This window comes from Diorhabda carinulata, chromosome 10 (genome assembly GCF_026250575.1).
Source record: "Diorhabda carinulata isolate Delta chromosome 10, icDioCari1.1, whole genome shotgun sequence".
In the NCBI taxonomy this organism is placed as follows: domain Eukaryota; kingdom Metazoa; phylum Arthropoda; class Insecta; order Coleoptera; family Chrysomelidae; genus Diorhabda; species Diorhabda carinulata.
The window spans coordinates 1,972,996-1,996,363 of NC_079469.1; the positions used below are offsets into that span (position 1 = coordinate 1,972,996).

The 23,368-nt window shown below is 31.8% G+C and overlaps 1 protein-coding gene across 8 annotated transcripts in view; it reads right to left on the reverse strand.

The window, feature by feature from the left end:
• The window catches only part of LOC130898960 (partitioning defective 3 homolog), a 66,053-nt gene that overhangs the window by 22,019 nt on the left and 20,666 nt on the right, over positions 1-23,368 (reverse strand). For 3 of the 8 annotated variants that reach the window (XM_057808593.1, XM_057808590.1, XM_057808596.1), the window contains exon 2: positions 13,860-14,369. The exons of 3 other annotated variants lie outside the window; for them this stretch is intronic. In XM_057808593.1, coding sequence (XP_057664576.1) covers positions 13,860-14,042 — 183 coding nt within the window. In that variant the 5' untranslated portion in view covers positions 14,043-14,369. The remainder of the gene's footprint in view (positions 1-13,859; positions 14,370-23,368) is intronic. 2 more of the 8 variants (XM_057808592.1, XM_057808591.1) reach the window with 2 other exon arrangements.

A 23,368-nucleotide genomic window follows, 5' to 3' on the forward strand; every position in this document is an offset into this window, starting at 1 on the left:
TTGACACATTTTAAAATTATTTATAATCTTACTTTTTTTTTTTAAATTGAACATCCTGAATTTTATTGCATCTTTAGAATCAGCTTGACTTCCCCATAACAATAATTTGTGATGGGTTTGTTCCATGGGGTATTTAAGAAGTTATAACGAATTTCCATGAAAATCGTAACGAATTCAATACTCTGTACAGTGTGATATTAAAGCTGCACTAGATTCTATTCTGGATGAGACTTCTACGGAGAGAAATCTTGAAGAAATTCCACTGGACAAAAACAGCGTCGTGAAGATGTTTCCATCGATTGTTTGGCAATGTTTTACAAAAGATAAGGATGAGGATGGACTTACAAGGTAGGACCGAGTCCAAAGAAGACAGTTCCTTCCACAGGTGAGGTTATGGAGTCACTTACGAGACGCTTCCTGTAGAATTTTTCGACGTTTTCTGTACGGACAACGAAAATAATACGTTGCTGTACAATTTTTTTTTCGAAATCGCCAGTATTTATAAATGCATTTAGCAGTATTCCTGCAGTATGTTTTCTCGAGTCCATAAAATAATAATTTATGTAAATGATACTTGATGCAAATTGAAGAGATGTCATAAAAAACCTGTCGCGGTGTTAGCTCGAAGAAAAACTCGTCCGTTTATGTATACAAAAATCAGGGTCGTACTGCATATAACAAATCAATTTAGAAAATTTTTCGTAATACAACATGATAAATGATGTTTTTTACGCACGCGTACGCGTGAGAAATCGCGTCCTTCTAAGCATCCACTCCAGGATAAATCCACGGATAGGTACGAATAAAAAACATTACGTCCCCTGTCATTATGACAGGTCCTAATTTTCGTTCGCGTAGATTCGCGCGTAAACAGGTACTTCTGGAAGGAAGAAGTCATTTTATAGTGAAAGAAATAAAACACCAGCGTCTTGCACAGGATAATTCAGATAAAAAAATTGAAGCTACGGAATCATCTAGATCATGTGGGGATTCTAGGATTTATGATAAGATTGAAAGCAGTGATATATCAATGGGCAAAAACGTCGTGTAAATAGGTTCAACGCATTGGGAAATGGGGCATAAAACTTCCAGAAAAACTGTTTTCATTGGGAGGAGTTGAGATGCGTAGAAACTTGTAGAAACTTTTAGGTATAGGTGCAAAATTGTTGATGTTCTAATGGTCTCATCAAGCCTTTCAATCCTTTGGATTACGACCATCACTTTTGGTGCTTTAAAATCCTCTTTTGAGGTGGATTACTATCCGTTTTCTTTATAGTTTATCGTTTGTCTTGGCTGCTTTTGTTATTATTTTTTTCCATTTATTTCGTTTCTGGAATTTTGCTCTCTGTTCTCTTATTTCTTCCCCTATTTTGTTTCTCCAAGTCTTTCTCGACCTGCCTCTTTTTCTTAGCCACAATGGGGTTCGATTGCGTTATTATTTTGATCATTTCAGTTGGTTTTTTTTCTCATTATATGCCCAATCCTGTTGAGTCTCTCATATATCAATATCATCATCATCATCATCTCCATTATCATGATCAAGCCTTTCGATCCTTTGGATTAGGACTATCGCTTTTGGTACTTACAATCCTTTTTTGAGGTGGATTACTTCCTGTTTTCTTTATAGTTTATCGATTGTCTTGGCTGTTTTTGTTATTTTTTTCATTTCTTTCGTTTCTGAAATTTTACCCTCCAGTTCTCTTATTTCTTCCTCTATTTGGTCTCTCCAAGTCTTTCTTGGCCTGCCTCTTCGATGGGGTTCGATTGCGTTAATCTTTTGATCATTTCAGTTGATTTTTTCCCCATTATAAGCCCAGTCCAGTTGAATCTTTATGCTTTTATGTATTTCACCAAATTTTCCTTCTCCACTTCTTTGTTTTTTTGGACCTGTTATAATCCTTATTGTCTTTCTCAAGGTCCTTTCAAGTTCTTCTTCTTTTCTTTTGTTAATTACTGTTGTTTACATAGCGTTGGTGATTACTGGCCTTATTAGCGTTTTGTACATTTTTATTTTGTTTCTTCCATAGTCTTAATATCCTTTTTGTATCCTTTCCTTTATCCTGTCTCTGGTTCTTTGTCCCTAGATGTTAGTAGTACTATTTAACTGGATTTTTTCTCATTCCTTCAAAGTAAATTTCGAAAAAAGTGAATAAACCAATAGATCGAAAAAAAAAAATTATAGAAACTGCCAAAAAAGACGAAACTTATTGAAATTTAATATAATAATTAGTTGTGTGCTAATTTAACAATTTTTTTATGCAATTATTGTATTGAATAAAAAACTGTCGACAATAATTGACCAACTGTTCGAAACGGGGTTAAAGACCTTGAAAAGAAAGCAATTTCGTACGAAATTAACCGATACCTCAATATTTATATGTATATACATACACTTTCACTTTAAATAAATTCGTTGTTATTTTCTTAGAACATAGATACAGATTTTTGTACGCAATTTTGTAAAAACTATATATTAACATAAAATATGAATGATATAAAAGTTGTTTCATCTTATTACTGTATTGGTTGGGTGTCAAAACTATTAATAACACACCAAGCGTGTATATGCTGACTTAAATACTAATTCTATTGTATACAAAAGCTAGAATCAATTATATTTTTTTAATTTCTTATTTATTAGACCTTTTGATATATTTAATCCATCTAAATGTTCTTGATTTTAGGTCTCTGCTGTGTTAAAATTAGTTTTTCTAGATAGATAAAATGACGTTTCGAGTTTTTTTTTGAATAATTTTTGGAAGATGAAATTTGACGTTTCGAGTTTTCTTTAAATCTTTATCAAAATATATTGGAAAAATTTTCACAACCTCTCGAACAGTTACATGACTTGCTTTAATGTGACCAATATCACGTGACAAAGTACAGCAATAACATGAGTTATTCGACGAATAAAGCAACGTTCTCTATCGGTAAAAAGCGAAATTAACTAACTTTATATAAATATCTGTTTTTGGTTCTTTTCAAAACAAAAAAGTATCAACCCTCGTATATTTATAAATATATATACAGGATGACTATATATATACGACGACTTGAAACTATCTGCATATGGCAAAATACTTATAGTAGAATCATGAAAATTTCTACATTTGGGTTTTCGGGTACGATCTTTTTAACTAAAATATTTTCAAAGATGGCCGACTTCCGGTAAAACCGGAAGTCGTCTGTAACTTTCTTATTTTAAATGTAACACTCTGTAAATTAATACGTTTTTGAAATATACGTGAAATTTTAGTATACTTTTGTCTAAAAACGTTTTTCGAAAAATGCATACTTTTTCAATTATTTGAAAAAATTTTGACCCTTATAAACTATTTTTTTACGAGGATACTCTTAAAGATATGAAAACGGTTTTTATTCGGTTGCTTTTGGCAAGGTCAAACGTATTTGAATCTATGTTGAAAAATTTTTCATTTTATACAGGGTGTGTATAAATAGTATTCAAAGTTTAACTCTATAAAAATCAAATTTTTCTATTTTTTTTAATAGAACCACCCGGTTTTTTCTATTTTAATGCATTTAGGGGTAAAAAATAAGGCAAATTCATGTATACTTTCCTTTGTCAAAAAAATTATATTAGAAAAATGCATAATTTTTGAGTTATTAATTTTTTTTTTAAATTTTGACCCTTATAAACTATTTTTTTACGACGACATCCTTAAAGATATGAAAACGGTTTTTGTTCGATTGCTTTTAGCAAGGTCAGACGTATTTGAATCTTTATTGAAAAATTCCTCAATTTATACAGGGTGTGTATAAAAAGTATTGAAAGTTTAACTCTATAAATATCAAATTTTTCTATTTTTTCAATAGAACCACCCGGTTTTTTCTATTTTAATGCATTTAAGGGTAAAAAATAAGGCAAATTCATGTATACTTTCCTTTGTCAAAAACTTTTTTTTGAAAAATGCATAATTTTTGGGTTATTAATTTTTTTTAAAAAAAATTGACCCTTATGAACTATTTTTTTACGAGGACATCCTTAAAGATATGAAAACGGTTTTTGTTCGATTTCTTTTGGCAAGGTCAGACGTATTTGAATCTTTATTGAAAAATTTTTCATTTTATACAGGGTGTGTATAAATAGTATGCGAAGGTTAACTCCATAAATATCAAATTTCTCCATTTTTTGAAATGGAGTCGCCCGGTTTTTTCTATTTTAATGCATTTAGGGGTAAAAAATAAGGAAAATTCATGTATACTTTCCTTTGTCAAAAACTTTTTTTAGAAAAATGCATAATTTTTGGGTTATTAATTTTTTTTAAAAAAAATTGACCCTTATGAACTATTTTTTTACGAGGACATCCTTAAAGATATGAAAACGGTTTTTGTTCGATTTCTTTTGGCAAGGTCAGACGTATTTGAATCTTTATTGAAAAATTTTTCATTTTATACAGGGTGTGTATAAATAGTATGCGAAGGTTAACTCCATAAATATCAAATTTCTCCATTTTTTGAAATGGAGCCGCCCGGTTTTTTCTATTTTAATGCATTTAGGGGTAAAAAATAAGGAAAATTCATGTATACTTTCCTTTGTCAAAAAACTTTTTTTAGAAAAATGCATAATTTTTGAGTTATTAATTTTTTTTTTTAAATTTTGACCCTTACAAACTATTTTTTTACGAGGACTTCCTTAAAGATATGAAAACGGTTTTTGTACGATTGCTTTTAGCAAGGTCAGACGTATTAGAGTCTGTGTTGAAAAATTATTCATTTTATACAGGGTGTGTACCAAAAGTGCTCAAATCTAGACCACACCTGCATTTCTAAATATTCACAGAAAACATTTAATATCTGGATATCGATAAGGTTTAGGTGTAGGAAAGTATTCATGAATTTGCCTATTTTTTACTCCTGAATAAATTAAAATAGAAAAAACCGGGTGGTTCCATTTAAAAAGCATAAAGAAATTTGATATTTATGAAGTTAAACTTTGAACACACTTTATACACACCCTATATAAAATGAAAAAATTTTCAACGTAGATTCAAATACGTCTAACGTTGCTAAAAGCAACCCAACAAAGACCGTTTTCACATCTTTAAGGGCATCCTCTTAAGAAAATAATTTATAAAGGTCTGCAACTGTCAAATTTTTTACAAAAAAATATGCATTTTTCGAAAAGAGTTTTCAGGCAAAAGTATACTAAAATTTTAGGTAGATTTCAAAAATGTCTTAATATACAGGGTGTTCCATTTAAAATAACAAAGTTACAGGTAGAGCCGGAAGTCGACGATTTTTGAAAATATTTTAGTTAAAAAGATCGTACCCGAAAATCCAAACTTAGAAATTTTCATTATTCTACTTCAAGTATTTGGCCATATACAGATAGTTTTAACTCGTCGTGGGACACCCCGTATATATATAAAACGAATTTTTTAATATTATATAGGTAAATCAATTTAAAAACAAAAATAAATCTTCGTACTTACTCGCAGTCTAGGTTGATTAACGCAATCGCACTCAAAATGTATTTTCCTTAAAAATTTTCGAAAACCGGATACGTTAATAAAAAGTTTATCGAGTCTCAACATTTTTTACTCGTATTAACATCGAGCTCGTTCTACGATTGACACAGGTACACTGAGACTTGTCTCCAGATGCATTAAGTTTAGTAAGAATCCCTTGGAATTCCCATTAAAACCTAGAGATATTTTGTTTACCTGTCCCCGGGGGTGTTTCATCAAAAGGCACTGTATTGAGGTTATGTCAGGTAATTTAATTTCTCGTGAATTAGATTGAAATAAGGCAATTTTAATAAATAACGTATTTTTTTTATACAAACAATTTGTTTCAAATTTATCTATTTATTTATTATCAATAAACTCGTTTTAGATGAAGGAATTTGTAATTACGATATTCAAACTTTAAATAACACTGGTCGACAAAAAACATGTTTTCTAATAACACAAGAATGATAAAAGTGTGATAAAATATATACAAATACGAAAAAAATAACTGTAACACGTGAGGTTTTTATGTTACATTCACTGTATTGAAATATTTATTGAAAAAATAATTCCACGTTTTTTTAATCGTACATAATGACAATATTTATAGAAGAACAGAATCTAGTTTACCTTCCATATTGGTTAGTCTAAACGTTCACTATTAATGGCTGCCAAACAAATACTAAACGACGTATTTTTCAAGCAACTACCGCCATCTCTATGTCGAGTCAGGTACTTCTGGAACGATCCTCGTACTGGCTCGAAAATTAAGAGCACTCGAAATGCCAGTCGAACGAAATGTTTATCAGGCTAAAGTGGTAGAAAAATTATTTAAAACATATTAGGAATATAATCACTCGAGATAAATGAAATATGTTAATGACGGCGTTTTTTTTTATCGAAGAATGTCTTTGGGCGTTTGTTATCTCGCAAGTACCTCGTAAAAATAGTTCTGTTATATATTATGAGAACTCTGGTTATCTTCGAATACCTTTCATAAGCTAATGTGAAACGAGATGATTTATTCAAATTGTTAATGACGTAATAACTTTCTGTTCTATTGATAATTTTAATATCGAAAGTGAAAATATTTAGATTTGGGCGACTTTCTTACGTACCAATAATTTTAATAAATATAATACGTTTTTGAAATCTACGTGAAATTTTAATATACTTTTGTCTAAAAACTTTTTTCGATAAATGCACACCATTTGAGTTATTCATTTTTTTGTAAAAGATTTTAACCCTTATAAACTATTTTTTTACGAGGACATCCTTAAAGATATGAAAACGGTTTTTGTTCGATTGCTTTTAACAAGGTCAGAAGTATTTGAATCTTTATTGAAAAATTTTTCATTTTATACAGGGTGTGTATAAATAGTATTCGAAGTTTAACTCCATAAATATCAAATTTCTCAATTTTTTTAAATAGAACCACCCAGTTTTTCTATTTTAATGCATTCGGGGATAAAAATAAGGCAAATTCATGTATACTTTTCTTTGTCTAAAAAATTTTTTTAGAAAAATGCATATTTGAGTTAATTTTTTTAAAAAAAATTTTTACCCTTATAAACTATTTTTTTACGAGGACATCCTTAAAGATATGAAAACGGTTTTTGTTCGATTGCTTTTAACAAGGTCAGAAGTATTTGAATCTTTATTGAAAAATTTTTCATTTTATACAGGGTGTGTATAAATAGTATTCGAAGTTTAACTCCATAAATATCAAATTTCTCAATTTTTTTAAATAGAACCACCCAGTTTTTCTATTTTAATGCATTCGGGGATAAAAATAAGGCAAATTCATGTATACTTTTCTTTGTCTAAAAAATTTTTTTAGAAAAATGCATATTTGAGTTAATTTTTTTAAAAAAAATTTTTACCCTTATAAACTATTTTTTTACGAGGACATCCTTAAAGATATGAAAACGGTTTCTATTCGGTTGCTTTTAACAAGGTTAGACGTATTTGAATCTTTATTGAAAAATTTTTCATTTTATACAGGGTGTGTATAAATAGTATTCGAAGTATAACTCCATAAATATCAAATTTCTCCATTTTTTGAAATGGAGCCATCCGGTTTTTTCTATTTTAATGTATTTAGGGGCAAAAAATAAGGAAAATTCATGTATACTTTCCTTTGTCTAAAAACTTTTTTCGAAAAATGCACACCATTTGAGTTATTAATTTTTTTGTAAAAGATTTTGACCCCTATAAACTATTTTTTTACGAGGACACCCTTAAAGATATGAAAACGGTTTTTGTTCGATTGCTTTTAGTAAGGTCAGACGTATTAGAATCTGTGTTGAAAAATTATTCATTTTATACAGGGTGTGTACCAAAAGTGCTCAAATCTAGACCACACCTGCATTTCTAAAAATTTACAGAAAACATTTAATATCTGGATAACGATAAGGTTTAGGTATAGGAAAGTATTCATGAATTTGCCTATTTTTCACTCCTGAATGAATTAATTCATGATTTTACAATGAGTATTTTGCCATATACAGATAGATTTAAGTCGTCATGGGACACCCTGTATATAATGGATGGATAAAGAATCGACCCTTTGGAGGGTGTAGATGAAGCCAAACGTCGAAAATTTCAAAACACCTCACTCGAGGGGCCTCAACTTTTTTACCATACACGATAAAAGAAAAACGGAAAATACGTTTTGAAGATCTCACGTATAAAATTTGGGGGGATTCATGGCATAAAATCAAGGAAAATTGGAAAAAAAATGTTTTTTCTTGAATTAAGCGCGATATACCCTACTCATTTATGGGGAGGGGTCCAGGAATCGCTGAATATTGAGCTTCAAATATTTTTAGTGTAGTTTAGTTATATAGTGTAAATTTAAAAAAAAATACTTCAACTTTAACCCTGTATATTTCTCACAAATATGAAACTGAAGGAATCCGATATGCTCAGTCGCTTAGACATACGACAACATATGACAACATAAGTCGTTATATCGAATAGTTTCGGAAATATAAAATTTTTTATACAAGCCCATCAAATTTCTAGATTTTTTGACATAACAGTGGCGAATACATTTTTATAGCGAAAACATATGATAAACCATGAAATCCCATGCATTTTCATGTCCAAAAAATCCGAAATTTTTGTTATTTTTCATATCAAATGTATATCCATGAAGTTTCCCTCAGTTTTTTTAGTTTAGGTTCAAAATTATACAACTACTATGAATCACATATTTTTTATCGCTCTGTATATATTTTTACTTTCAATTATTGTTCGCTTCCTTTCATATATTGAAACAGAAACTTTGGATAATTAAAAACGAGTGACCGAAACGACCTTGAGCGTCATCCGGCGATTCTTTCAACGATCCCATATTTTTTTTTTAAATTCGACTCCAAGTAAATTATTCCAAGAAAATCCAACTAACCGAAAAACACACTACAAAAAAATTATGACTAAAAACTTTAAATACGAAAATTATCTACTTCGTTGGTCACAAGGGTGAAATTTAATTTTGTTATAGTCCATTCGAACTAGAGAGCGAGCGCCGATTCGAAACTTCAAATCCTGCCGTAGAATTTTAACTTTTACTTTTAATTACGATGCGTCAATTTGTGATCGCGGTTGTCATGAAGATTAGACAACTCGAGACGTAAGATTACGCAGCTCGGGATTTTAATCGTGAAATGAAAAACAAAAATGTTTATTTCGTATTTATAAAAGACCCACTACCCAAATTCAAGTTATTTTATTTGACTAACTCAACCTAACCAACATAACTTAACTTATTATGCATTATGCGTTATGATACATTTGTACACTCATTTTTTTATGCATCGTAATTTTTATTAACCCCTCCTAATTACGTTCTATAAACCTCGTTTTTTTTATTCATTTAGTTCGTTTCCCACAATGGTTATTGTGGAAATATAAAATTCATTAATTACACTAAGAACAAATCTCGTGAGAGATAATTTAAATTAATTTAAAATGCGGTTTGATTGTTTGTAAATTGGCGTGACAATCGAAACGATAATGTGTGAATGATTGTTTATATTTTCGGAACGTACAGTGTTGTCAAATATCAAAAGCTGAGCTGACGTAAAAAGTATAAGTCTAAATAAATAGTTGAAGGTATTTAATTTATAATAGTGATTTGTTGTAAGGAGATACGAGATACACGTAATGTCTTTATATAGAAGGTGTTTTTAAATTTATAACCGTTCGAAATAAAGATTTGCTAGTTAAACAAACGTGTCAGTTTATAAATTAACCTCAAAAATATTGAAATTTTTCCTTTTTAGATCAACTTTTATAAATAAATATTGAAAATAATGGAATTTTATTAAATTTAAAACCGAATTTTCAAAGAATCGTTGAACAAACACTTCAATTTCTATATCGAACCCAAAAACATGGAAATTAGTTCAATTTGAAAGAAAATTCCCAAAGAATCGTTAATCAAAAATCCCTAGTTTCAAATTAACCCCAAAAATATAGGAATTCTCACAATTTGTAGTAGAATTTCTAAATAACCATGGAACGAATCCTCCAATTTAAAAACTAACCTCAAAAATATGAAAATTTGTTCAATTGTAGTTAAAAACTCTTTCAATAACCATAACAATAAGGAGATTTGTTCAACATGGAGCATAAATGTCCAAATGATCGTTGAACAAACTTTCAAATTCTTAAACAAACACCAAAAACATGGAAATTTGTTGAATTTGAAACGGCAACTTTTCCAGAATTGTTGACAATCGTCCAAATGAGAATTAGACCCATAATTTTCGAGGAATGGTTGAACAAACTCTCCAATTTTGAAATTAAGTCCAAAAACACGGATTTCTGTTGAAATTTAAGCAATCACCTAAAGGGATCGTAGAACAATCGTCCCAATAACAAAAACATGGAAATAAAATTTATTCAATTTGAAGCGGAATTTCCAAAGAATCATTGAGCCAACATATCAATTTCCAAATGAACAGAGAAATAGATGAACAAACTCTCCATTTCTCAACCCTCCACCAAAAACAAGGAAATTTGATGATTTGAAGCAGAACTTCCAAAGAATCGTTGAACACACTCTCCATTCCTCAACCCTACACCAAAAACAAGGAAATTTAATGAATTTGAAGCAGAATTTCCAAAAAATCGTTGAACAAACTCTCCATTTCTCAACCCTCCACCAAAAACAAGGAAATTTGATGAATTTGAAGCAGAATTTCCAAAGAATAGTTGAACAAACTCTCCATTTCTCAACCCTCCACCAAAAACAAAGAAATTTGATAAATTAGAAGCAGAATTTCCAAAGAATAGTTGAACAAACTCTCCATTTCTCAACCCTACACCAAAAACAAGGAAATTTAATGAATTTGAAGCAGAATTTCCAAAGAATCGTTGAACAAACTCTCCATTTCTCAACCCTACACAAAAAACAAGGAAATTTGATGAATTTGAAGCAGAATTGTCAAAGAATCGTTGAACAAACTCTCCATTTCTCAACCCTACACTAAAAACAAGGAAATTTGATGAATTTGAAGCAGAATTTCCAAAGAATCGTTGAACAAACTCTCCATTTCTCAACCCTACACAAAAAACAAGGAAATTTAATGAATTTGAAGCAGAATTTCCAAAGAATCGTTGAACAAACTCTCCATTTCTCAACCCTACACAAAAAACAAGGAAATTTGATGAATTTGAAGCAGAACTTCCAAAGAATCGTTGAACAAACTCTCCATTTCTCAACCCTACACAAAAAACAAGGAAATTTGATGAATTTGAAGCAGAATTTCCAAAAAATCGTTGAACAAACTCTCCATTTCTCAACCCTCCAACAAAAACAAAGAAATTTGATGAATTTTAAGCAGAACTTCCAAAGAATCGTTGAACAAACTCTCCATTTCTCAACCCTACACAAAAAACAAGGAAATTTAATGAATTTGAAGCAGAATTTCCAAAGAATCGTTGAACAAACTCTCCATTTCTCAACCCTACACAAAAAAAAAGGAAATTTGATGAATTTGAAGCAGAACTTCCAAAGAATCGTTGAACAAACTCTCCATTTCTCAACCCTACACAAAAAACAAGGAAATTTGATGAATTTGAAGCAGAATTGTCAAAGAATCGTTGAACAAACTCTCCATTCCTCAACCCTACACCAAAAACAAGGAAATTTAATGAATTTGAAGCAGAATTTCCAAAAATTCGTTGAACAAACTCTCCATTTCTCAACCCTCCAACAAAAACAAGGAAATTTGATGAATTTGAAGCAGAATTGTCAAAGAATCGTTGAGCAAACTCTCCATTCCTCAACCCTACACCAAAAACAAGGAAATTTGATGAATTTGAAGCAGAATTGTCAAAGAATCGTTGAACAAACTCTACATTTCTCAACGCTCCACCAAAAACAAGGAAATTTGATGAATTAGAAGCAGAATTTCCAAAGAATCGTTGAACAAACTCTCCATTTCTCAACTGTACACAAAAAACAAGGAAATTTAATGAATTTGAAGCAGAATTTCCAAAGAATCGTTGAACAAACTCTCCATTTCTCAACCCTACACAAAAAAAAGGAAATTTGATGAATTTGAAGCAGAACTTCCAAAGAATCGTTGAACAAACTCTCCATTTCTCAACCCTACACAAAAAACAAGGAAATTTGATGAATTTGAAGCAGAATTGTCAAAGAATCGTTGAACAAACTCTCCATTCCTCAACCCTACACCAAAAACAAGGAAATTTAATGAATTTGAAGCAGAATTTCCAAAAATTCGTTGAACAAACTCTCCATTTCTCAACCCTCCAACAAAAACAAGGAAATTTGATGAATTTGAAGCAGAATTGTCAAAGAATCGTTGAACAAACTCTCCATTCCTCAACCCTACACCAAAAACAAGGAAATTTGATGAATTTGAAGCAGAATTGTCAAAGAATCGTTGAACAAACTCTCCATTCCTCAACCCTACACCAAAAACGAGGAAATTCAATGAATTAGAAGCAGAATTTCCAAAAAATCGTTGAACAAACTCTCCATTTCTCAACCCTCCAACAAAAACAAAGAAATTTGATGAATTTTAAGCAGAACTTCCAAAGAATCGTTGAACAAACTCTCCATTTCTCAACCCTACACAAAAAACAAGGAAATTTAATGAATTTGAAGCAGAATTTCCAAAGAATCGTTGAACAAACTCTCCATTTCTCAACCCTACACAAAAAAAAAGGAAATTTGATGAATTTGAAGCAGAACTTCCAAAGAATCGTTGAACAAACTCTCCATTTCTCAACCCTACACAAAAAACAAGGAAATTTGATGAATTTGAAGCAGAATTGTCAAAGAATCGTTGAACAAACTCTCCATTCCTCAACCCTACACCAAAAACAAGGAAATTTGATGAATTTGAAGCAGAATTGTCAAAGAATCGTTGAGCAAACTCTCCATTCCTCAACCCTACACCAAAAACAAGGAAATTTGATGAATTTGAAGCAGAATTGTCAAAGAATCGTTGAACAAACTCTACATTTCTCAACGCTCCACCAAAAACAAGGAAATTTGATGAATTAGAAGCAGAATTTCCAAAGAATCGTTGAACAAACTCTCCATTTCTCAACTGTACACAAAAAACAAGGAAATTTAATGAATTTGAAGCAGAATTTCCAAAGAATCGTTGAACAAACTCTCCATTTCTCAACCCTACACAAAAAAAAGGAAATTTGATGAATTTGAAGCAGAACTTCCAAAGAATCGTTGAACAAACTCTCCATTTCTCAACCCTACACAAAAAACAAGGAAATTTGATGAATTTGAAGCAGAATTGTCAAAGAATCGTTGAACAAACTCTCCATTCCTCAACCCTACACCAAAAACAAGGAAATTTAATGAATTTGAAGCAGAATTTCCAAAAATTCGTTGAACAAACTCTCCATTTCTCAACCCTCCAACAAAAACAAGGAAATTTGATGAATTTGAAGCAGAATTGTCAAAGAATCGTTGAACAAACTCTCCATTCCTCAACCCTACACCAAAAACAAGGAAATTCAATGAATTAGAAGCAGAATTTCCAAAAAATCGTTGAACAAACTCTCCATTTCTCAACCCTCCAACAAAAACAAAGAAATTTGATGAATTTTAAGCAGAACTTCCAAAGAATCGTTGAACAAACTCTCCATTTCTCAACCCTACACAAAAAAAAAGGAAATTCGTTAAATTTGACGCAAAATTTCCAAAAGTTCATTGAACCCACTCCCCATTTTCTAAATTAACTACAAAAAAATCGAACTTTAATAACTTCTAAAACCTTTTCATTTTCATTTTGTTCTAAAATATATTTAAACTATGATAAAAACGTTGAACCAAAATTTTTTTGAGATCATATAAAACAAAAGCCGATTTCGATTTCTTACCTTTTTGATAGAATTATCGCTGGAAGGTCTAGTAATAGAAATCCTAGTAGTAGATCTCCCCGGAACGTTCCTCTGTAATTTTTCCACATTATAAGTTTGCCTCCAACCGAACAAGGACACTATCTTTTCAGCCACTTCGTTACACTTTGGTCCTGTCGTTACAGTTTGACAACCGTCGAACATTTCATCCCGACGTCACTTACGACAATATTTATAAAACGTACACGTACATAGAAAACACCTTCCGTTGATTATAACGTCAATACTGATAACAAATTTCCATGATAAAAATTTATTTAACGCGAATTTGAGGCGGCGTTCGCTTCAAATAATATTATCATCGTTGAGTTCCTTTCTCTTTTTAGAACGCAAAAACGTCCTCCGACTATTTAATAACAGCGAGGGTACGAGAAAACGGTGGGAAATTTTACCGCCTCGCCTGAATCTACTCTCTAAACTAAACCGTCGTATCAAACTGATAGCAGTCGGACGCACGTTCTGATTACGAGTCTAGAAAGAGAAAGGTAAGTAGAGGTGGTTAATATACTAATTATTCGGTTTTCCAATCCTATTCTCTAATGTTCTAATTAAATATGACAGCTGTCTCCATTATATACAAGGTAATTCGCAAATTAACTCAATATCGTATCAAAATTTTTAAATTGTATTTGGTAATTCATACGAGTACGGTCCCAACAAAGAAAAAACGAAAATTTCGGAAAGAAATCTATTTATTTATGAACTTAAGCTCAATTTAGCTCCATACACTTTTCCCAGCGATGTTGAATAAGTTCGGTAACCTTTTTATATTAAGAATCGTCAAGATCTTCAACTGCTGACATTGTCTAGCCTCATTGTTGGAAAATCTTTGACCAACAAGCCATTTTTTCAAGTTTGAAAACAGAAAATAATCCGAAAGGAACTAAATCAGGCTTATCAGGCAATAGGGAATATAAGGTAGTAATACATTGATTCTTAATGAAACAATACTCTTTACTTAGCCGAATGTTGTGATAAGTTCACCGTTGATAGTTTTTCCTATTTCAAGATTTCCAAAGGATCATCGAACTAACGTCCCAATTGCCAAATTAACGGAAAATTTTTTGAATTTGAAGCAGAATTTCCAGAGAATCTTGGAACAAACTCTCCTTTTCTTAACTCAACATCAAAAACATGGAAATTTGTTCAATTTGAAACGGTAACTTTCGAAGAATCGTTGAACAACCGTCCCAATTACAAAAACATAGAAGATTGTTCAAGTTGAAGCAGACTTTTCGAAGAATCGTTGAACAAACTCTCCGATTTTCGAAATAATACTAAAAATGCGAACTTTTGTTGAATTTTAAGCCTCCACCTTCAAAGGATCGTCGAACAACCGTCCCAATTACAAAAACATGGAAGATTGTTCAAGTTGAAGCATCATTTCGAAAGAAGCGTTGAACAAACTCTCCGATTTTCGAATTAATACTAAAAACACGGACTTTTGTTGAATTTTAAGCCTCCACCTTCAAAGGATCGTCGAACAACCGTCCCAATTACAAAAACATGGAAGATTGTTCAAGTTGAAGCATCATTTCGAAAGAAGCGTTGAACAAACTCTCCGATTTTCGAAATAATACTAAAAACACGGACTTTTGTTGAATTTTAAGCCTCCACCTTCAAAGGATCGTCGAACAACCGTCCCAATTACAAAAACATGGAAGATTGTTCAAGTTGAAGCATCATTTCGAAAGAATCGTTGAACAAACTCTCCGATTTTCGAAATAATACTAAAAATGCGAACTTTTGTTGAATTTTAAGCCTCCACCTTCAAAGGATCGTCGAACAACCGTCCCAATTACAAAAACATGGAAGATTGTTCAAGTTGAAGCATCATTTCGAAAGAAGCGTTGAACAAACTCTCCGATTTTCGAATTAATACTAAAAACACGGACTTTTGTTGAATTTTAAGCCTCCACCTTCAAAGGATCGTCGAACAACCGTCCCAATTACAAAAACATGGAAGATTGTTCAAGTTGAAGCATCATTTCGAAAGAAGCGTTGAACAAACTCTCCGATTTTCGAAATAATACTAAAAACACGGACTTTTGTTGAATTTTAAGCCTCCACCTTCAAAGGATCGTCGAACAACCGTCCCAATTACAAAAACATGGAAGATTGTTCAAGTTGAAGCATCATTTCGAAAGAATCGTTGAACAAACTCTCCGATTTTCGAAATAATACTAAAAATGCGAACTTTTGTTGAATTTTAAGCCTCCACCTTCAAAGGATCGTCGAACAACCGTCCCAATTACAAAAACATGGAAGATTGTTCAAGTTGAAGCATCATTTCGAAAGAAGCGTTGAACAAACTCTCCGATTTTCGAAATAATACTAAAAACACGGACTTTTGTTGAATTTTAAGCCTCCACCTTCAAAGGATCGTCGAACAACCGTCCCAATTACAAAAACATGGAAGATTGTTCAAGTTGAAGCATCATTTCGAAAGAATCGTTGAACAAACTCTCCGATTTTCGAAATAATACTAAAAATGCGAACTTTTGTTGAATTTTAAGCCTCCACCTTCAAAGGATCGTCGAACAACCGTCCCAATTACAAAAACATGGAAGATTGTTCAAGTTGAAGCATCATTTCGAAAAAAGCGTTGAACAAACTCTCTGATTTTCGAATTAATACTAAAAACACGGACTTTTGTTGAATTTTAAGCCTCCACCTTCAAAGGATCGTCGAACAACCGTCCCAATTACAAAAACATGGAAGATTGTTCAAGTTGAAGCATTATTTCGAAAGAAGCGTTGAACAAACTCTCCGATTTTCGAAATAATACTAAAAACACGGACTTTTGTTGAATTTTAAGCCTCCACCTTCAAAGGATCGTCGAACAACCGTCCCAATTACAAAAACATGGAAGATTGTTCAAGTTGAAGCATCATTTCGAAAGAATCGTTGAACAAACTCTCCGATTTTCGAAATAATACTAAAAATGCGAACTTTTGTTGAATGTTAAGCCTCCACCTTCAAAGGATCGTCGAACAACCGACCCAATTACAAAAACATGGAGGATTGTTCAAGTTGAAGCAGCACTTCGAACAAAAAATAGTCGGACGGTGCCAGATCAGGGTTAAATGGTGGGTGTTCAATCTCCATAAATCCACATTTGTGTACAACAGCCTTGGAAAGCGAAGCGCTATGTACTAGAACATTGCCATAACTTTTTTGGTACTTTCCGTGACATTTGCTTTTTTTTGGCACGGGTTCTCCTTTCCGATGCCTCTCCACGAGTCATATTTTCATATATAAACGCTCGTGGAGGATCCTTAAAAGATTTGTTTTGAAAATGTCGGTCTGCACTGCAATTTCTTTTGTTTCTCGGTACTATTTCTCAAATTATCTTTGATATATCAGACCCATTTTTATTTGCTGAAAACGATGGATACAAATCGCCGTAAACAATCACCAATCAGTTCTAATTTGTGTTGATGTTAATCATTTTTTATTATAATAATTATAATCAATTGAGGAACTAAATAGAATAGTTTTTGTTTAAAAAACTAAAACTTGTAGTATAAATCTGGCAGTGGCAACATTATGGTTTTGTTCTAAATATTATTAACCCCTGTAGATAATGTAAACAACTACGCGGTAATAAACTTTCTACATAATATTTATTTTCGTATATTGTTGGTTCAGTTACAAATTTATCTTTTTTGTTAATTACTCGCTAACAAGACAAACAAATTTATCTTTAGTGGTGTGTTATTTACTTTTGTAACGAGGTCACTCATTTTCTCTTTTCAAATTTCAATATTTTTCGCCGAAAAATACCCCAATAAGTGAAGTAACTCACGTTATAAAAACTTTTTATTCCCTACTTAATTATACAGGGTATTTCAATAAAAAAGAAACATCACATTTCATACTTTTTTACGTTTTCAAAGACCTCCGATGTCATATTATTGATATTCTATCCGAATTTTAGAAAATATTCGGTAGTCATGGTGTATATTTCTAAAGCCGGGTTGTCACTGCGCGAAACGAATCGTACTCACCTCGAAACTTGTTTCGCCTTCCGTAATGTGCACAGTGTATATGTGCACAATGTGTTTTCGTCCCGAAACGTTTCGTCCAGTCGAGACATTTTCGCGCAGTGACAACCCGGCTTAATAATATAATCTACGAGGAAGTACCTGGCCTGGGAAAATTGTATGGAGCTAAAATGAGATTACGTTGAAATATTTGAGCCAGGTACTTTCTTCTTCTTCGTATTAGGGCTTCCTTCCTTCCTAAACGTTTTTCGATTACATTTTTGAGTCCTTATTGAAAAAAATCTAGGGTTTGTTTAACCCCTGGGGGCCAATTCTTGACGATAGTTTAATGTCCGATAAACTGACCAAAGATCCTCATTCCTATCGGTGATTATTATAACAGAAAAATCAACTGCAGCCGCACAATTTAATCGACTAATTTTCTCACCTGAGCGCAACGAGAAAAAAAAATGGAATTTTTAATTATAGATTATTAGTCTTTAACGATCTAATCAAATATAATCATTATTCATTTATATAAGTACGTGAAGTACACATATTTACATAAAAATTACTTGCGTTGTATATTAAAAATGAAGCGAAACAGTTATACGACTCCGTGCAGTACCGGACTAGGATATTCCGATAATGGAAATTTTATTAATATAAGTTAAAATTCGTACAAAGGACACTCTGTATATAAATTGAAAAAGGTCTACGATGATTTATATGAATTGTAATTCAATTATTATTCAATATAGAAGCTTCTTATTCAGATTTTTACTACAGAAGTCTTTAAAATCTTCAGTAGGAATCTGCTGACTCATCATCTATCAGATTTACAAAGTTTTCTTATTTTCCTCAAGTTTCTTGGAATTATTTTCTGGGTTTTACGAGCTGAAGATGTCTACTATTGCTTTAGGTTTCTCGATATTTAATCTATTGTGTTCTAGCAGAATTTTCAACTTTCCTTGTTTCTTATTTAGTTGTTTTTTTGGTGTCTTCAAACTCGACGTTCTATAATATCTCGATGCTTTTCTAAACGCCAGCCTGTTCGAATTTATACTGTTCCAGCATGTTTTTTTAACATTTACTGATTTCTTCATCCACTTTGATGTCTTCTATGAATTCTCCAACATCCGCAGGACACCCTGAGATCTATAAAGATCTATAATTGATTCAGGTTCTTTAATATTCGAACATATTTGAATCTATTCAGTTCTAGAAGGATTTTTAACTTTCCTTGTTTCTTATTTAGTTGTTTTTTTGGTGCCTTCAAACTCGACGTTCTATAATAGCTCGATGCTCTACTAAACGCGAGCCTGTTCGAATTTATAGTGTTCCAGCATGTTTTTTTTAACATTTACTGATTTCTTCAACCACTTTGATGTCTTCTATGAATTCTCCAACATCCGCAGGACACCCTGAGATCTATAAAGATCTATAATTGATTCAGGTTCTTTAATATCCGAACATATTTGAATCTATTCAGTTCTAGAAGGATTTTTAACTTTCTCTGATTCTTATTTAATTGCTTTTTTGTGATCTTTAGACTCGTCAGAACACCTGATGCTCTAGAAAGTTCTATAATAGCTCGATGCTTTTCTAAACGCGAGCGTGTTCGAATTTATAGTGTTCCAGCATGTTTTTTAACATTTACTGATTTCTTCAACCACTTTGATGTTTTCCGAGTCTCTTTTAGTTGCTTTCTGTTTGCTATTGAATTTTTAGGCTCTTCAGAACATCTGAGGATCTATAGGATTATATAATTGCTCTACGTTCCTCGAAACGGAAGTCCATTTTAATTTATTGCGATTTTCAACTTTCCTTGATTCGATATTTCCAGCAAAATAAGTGAAAATGTTAGGAAATTCTTCGGGGATTACATTTATAGAACATGTTTGCCACAAACGACACAACCCGTCATATATTCAAAGAGAGTTTAATCGTGGTTAAAGAAACTGACTTTTTCTTGGCCCAGTTCTACTTCCAGCTGATCGGTTTTAAGACTTTTCTTTTTAAATTCGAGCAAATATAAATAAATGGAGAACAATACTGTAATTAAAGAACAGTCTCCAAGAAATGGATAATATATATATAGTATAATTTCAGAAATAAATTTCCATTTTTATTTTAAATAAACATTCGTTTGACTACAATGTGTTTTTTATCGTTTTTCTATAATGCCAAAATTTATGCCTCCCCTTGTATTTTCCCAAAAACGATTTCACTTACAAGAAAAAGTTTCAAAATTGGTTTTCTATGTGGTTGTAATTTTGGATATTACGTATACGGTCAAAAATATTGTAAACAAAGTATTTTTATCACGGGGGGGCGAAACTTAGATGCGAGGTCGTTGAAACTGATACCCAACTTATTTTTATCATATCAAAGGACTCGCATCACCGTGATTCCGGCGCAATTCAATATCCTTGTGTACACATTTTAGTCAGTGGTTGTTCGAAACTAAATTTTTTAAATATGCTCTGATTACACTGATCAACAACATATAATTTATACCAAATTTCGAATGTACTACGGCCACCAGACAATAATAAATCAATGACACAACAGGTGTTTTTGTAAAAAAAACAAAATTAGAAAAAATTTTCTTTGATGTACAATAAACAGCTGTGGCTTTGTATGGAATTATAGGCTCATTGATTAAGTCTTCGTAAATTTCCGGTTTATGGTTTCCCAGGGAACTTTTGACAACGTTTTCAAGCGATTTTTTCCAGATCCCTTTCCTTCAAACTTTATATCCTTCATTCGATCTCTTATTTGTGGACCAACTATAAGATCCCACTGCCATGTTTAGGCACATCTTTTACAAAATTTTCCATAGGGTCGAATTTTATATGTAACGTTTACTGAAAGATCATCTTTAACTTTATTCTGCCTTGGAGAAAGTGATCCATGCTTGTGTAGTGACTTTTATGTTTCTGCCGTCCCATTCGCAAATAAGACAACAGTATTTTGTGTAACCAAGATGTAGCAATAACTTCAAAATCTCCACAAATTTTCTTGGTTACGATAAAAGGTTTTATCATAAAAATTATTCTACATTCGAATGCTCCCCTTCAATATAATCCCTTTCCATGGCCAGACACCTTTCCATACGTTTTTTCCATTGATCGGAGCTGTGCTGGAAGTCTTCATTGGTAAGGGGCTTTAGGAGCTCTGCAGTTTTTTGTTTTACCGCTTCCATCGACTCAAATCGGGTCCCTTCCGAAGCAGATCTTTTTCTAACCTTTCAAGAAAATCTGAGCAAACCAGTTGACGCAAGAGTTTTTGATCAGGAGTCAGATTTTTTGGCACCACAGACTTTTCTCTAACCGTTTCTTTATCGGCATTTAGAGCCTCGACAATCATCCGGTTGCTCATTCGACGAATTTAGTTGATTTTGGTCACTGTTTCTGTAGTTGAAACAGTGAAAAGCGTTTACGCGTTTACGTTTAAATTATATCTTTGTTAATTTTTTATTTATGGGTGTAGAAAATGGATCACCCCTCGTATAATTTAATTTTTATTAGTTTATTTTGTAATATTTAATAAACAACGTTACTAAAATCAACATTATACATTATTTATTTATGTACACAATGTCCAAAACAAATAAAAATATATTACCGGGTAATAAGTCGCTAAAGGGACCGTACTATATGTACAAACACATTTTTTTTCACACGAATCAGTTTATTTTGTAATATTCAATTACAACGTTACTAAAACCGACATTATAAATTGTTTGTTTATGTACAGAATGTCCGAAACAAATCAAATTTTATTACCGGGTAATAAGTCACTAAAGGAACCGTACTATATGTAAAAAACATTTTTTTTTTCACACGAATCAGCTTATTTTGTAATATTTAATTAACAACGTTACTAAAACCAACATTTTATATTGTTTGTTTATGTACAGAATGTCCAAAACAAATAAAAATATATTACCGGGTAATAAGTTACAGCAGGAACCGTACTATATGTACAAACACATTTTTTTTCACACGAATTAGTTTATTTTGTAATATTTAATTAACAATGTTACTAAAACCAACATTTTATATTGTTTGTTTATTTACAGAATGTCCAAAACAAATAAAAATATATTACCGGGTAATAAGTCACTGAAGGGACCGTACTATATTTACAAATACATTTTTTTTCACACGAATCAGCTTTCTTTGTAATATTTAATTAAAAATGTTACTAAAACCAACATTTTATATTGTTTGTTTATGTACAGAATGTCCAAAACAAATAAAAATATATTACCGGATAGGAAAAACATCTGCAGAATACGAAGCCTAATTTATGTAATTTTATCATTTTTAGGGGAGATATGTGGTAGTGTAAGTTTTGGTAGAGAAATATGAAATATAAAAACCTCGTAAGCAGCTGGAGGTGGAGCTCCACAATGTGATTTTGTGACCTTAATAATGCACTCTAGGATTATCAAACACGTAAATACAAGATTTGCGTTCTAAACATGTGAAATCCGAAAAAAGGGGCTAATCTACCCGAATTGAGGGATTTGTAGTTGGACAAATCGATAGCCTGAGTTTCTAGATTCGAATTTAAAAGATTTCAAAATTTTTTAGGTTAGGTTAGTTTAGGTTGAATGAATTTAGGTTAGGTCATGCTGGTTTCAAACTCTCTGAGTTATATCAAGCGATTTTTTAAAAAATTATATGCCTTTGATGCGACTTTCTCGTTTCAATATCTTTTATTGTCCAATTGCAGCTGTAGAATCACTAACCGTCACATGATACGGAAATCTTACCGTAAAAAAATATCAATCAAGTAACATACAGTATGTTTTATAATCGTTTTTATAATTACGTGAGAATAGAATGAACTCCGAGAATGCAGAAAAATGCATCCAGTTTGCAGTTATTCAGGGCAACGCCTAAGTTACTAATTTATATTAGCTGTCGGTAGTGCAAAGTTTACTTATATACACGTTTATCAATGATCCTTGTCCTAACCTTGAATTTTTTACAATAATTTCGGTTTAAGGTTTAAATTCGATAAATCAAACGTAATTTTGGTCTATAAAAATAAAGAAAATTACGATCGGTGCGCTTTTCGGTGATTGAACTTTATTAAAAAATAAAAGTATGTCACCATGACATTCCATCGATAGTGAATCGAGGGAATTTCACGTATTGAACTGACTACAAAGCGTGAAAAGACGTAAAAATCACCCTTTTCATATAAGAGGAGAAACTATAACAAAATTACATGAATGAGACTTGAAATTGTCCAGATTGGGTCCCCAATGACTTTTTTCTGTTCTCAGTATCGGTATCATAAAAACCGATCTTGAAAACATTCTGGAGTGGGGTGGAACCAATCTGATTGAATTTAACGCAGTAAAAACCCATAAAACTAGAGTAGGTAGATATTGCATCACTGCATTACGATTTTCAAACGATAGAAATAGAGTAAAAATAGCACGGGAATATTAAATAATTATAG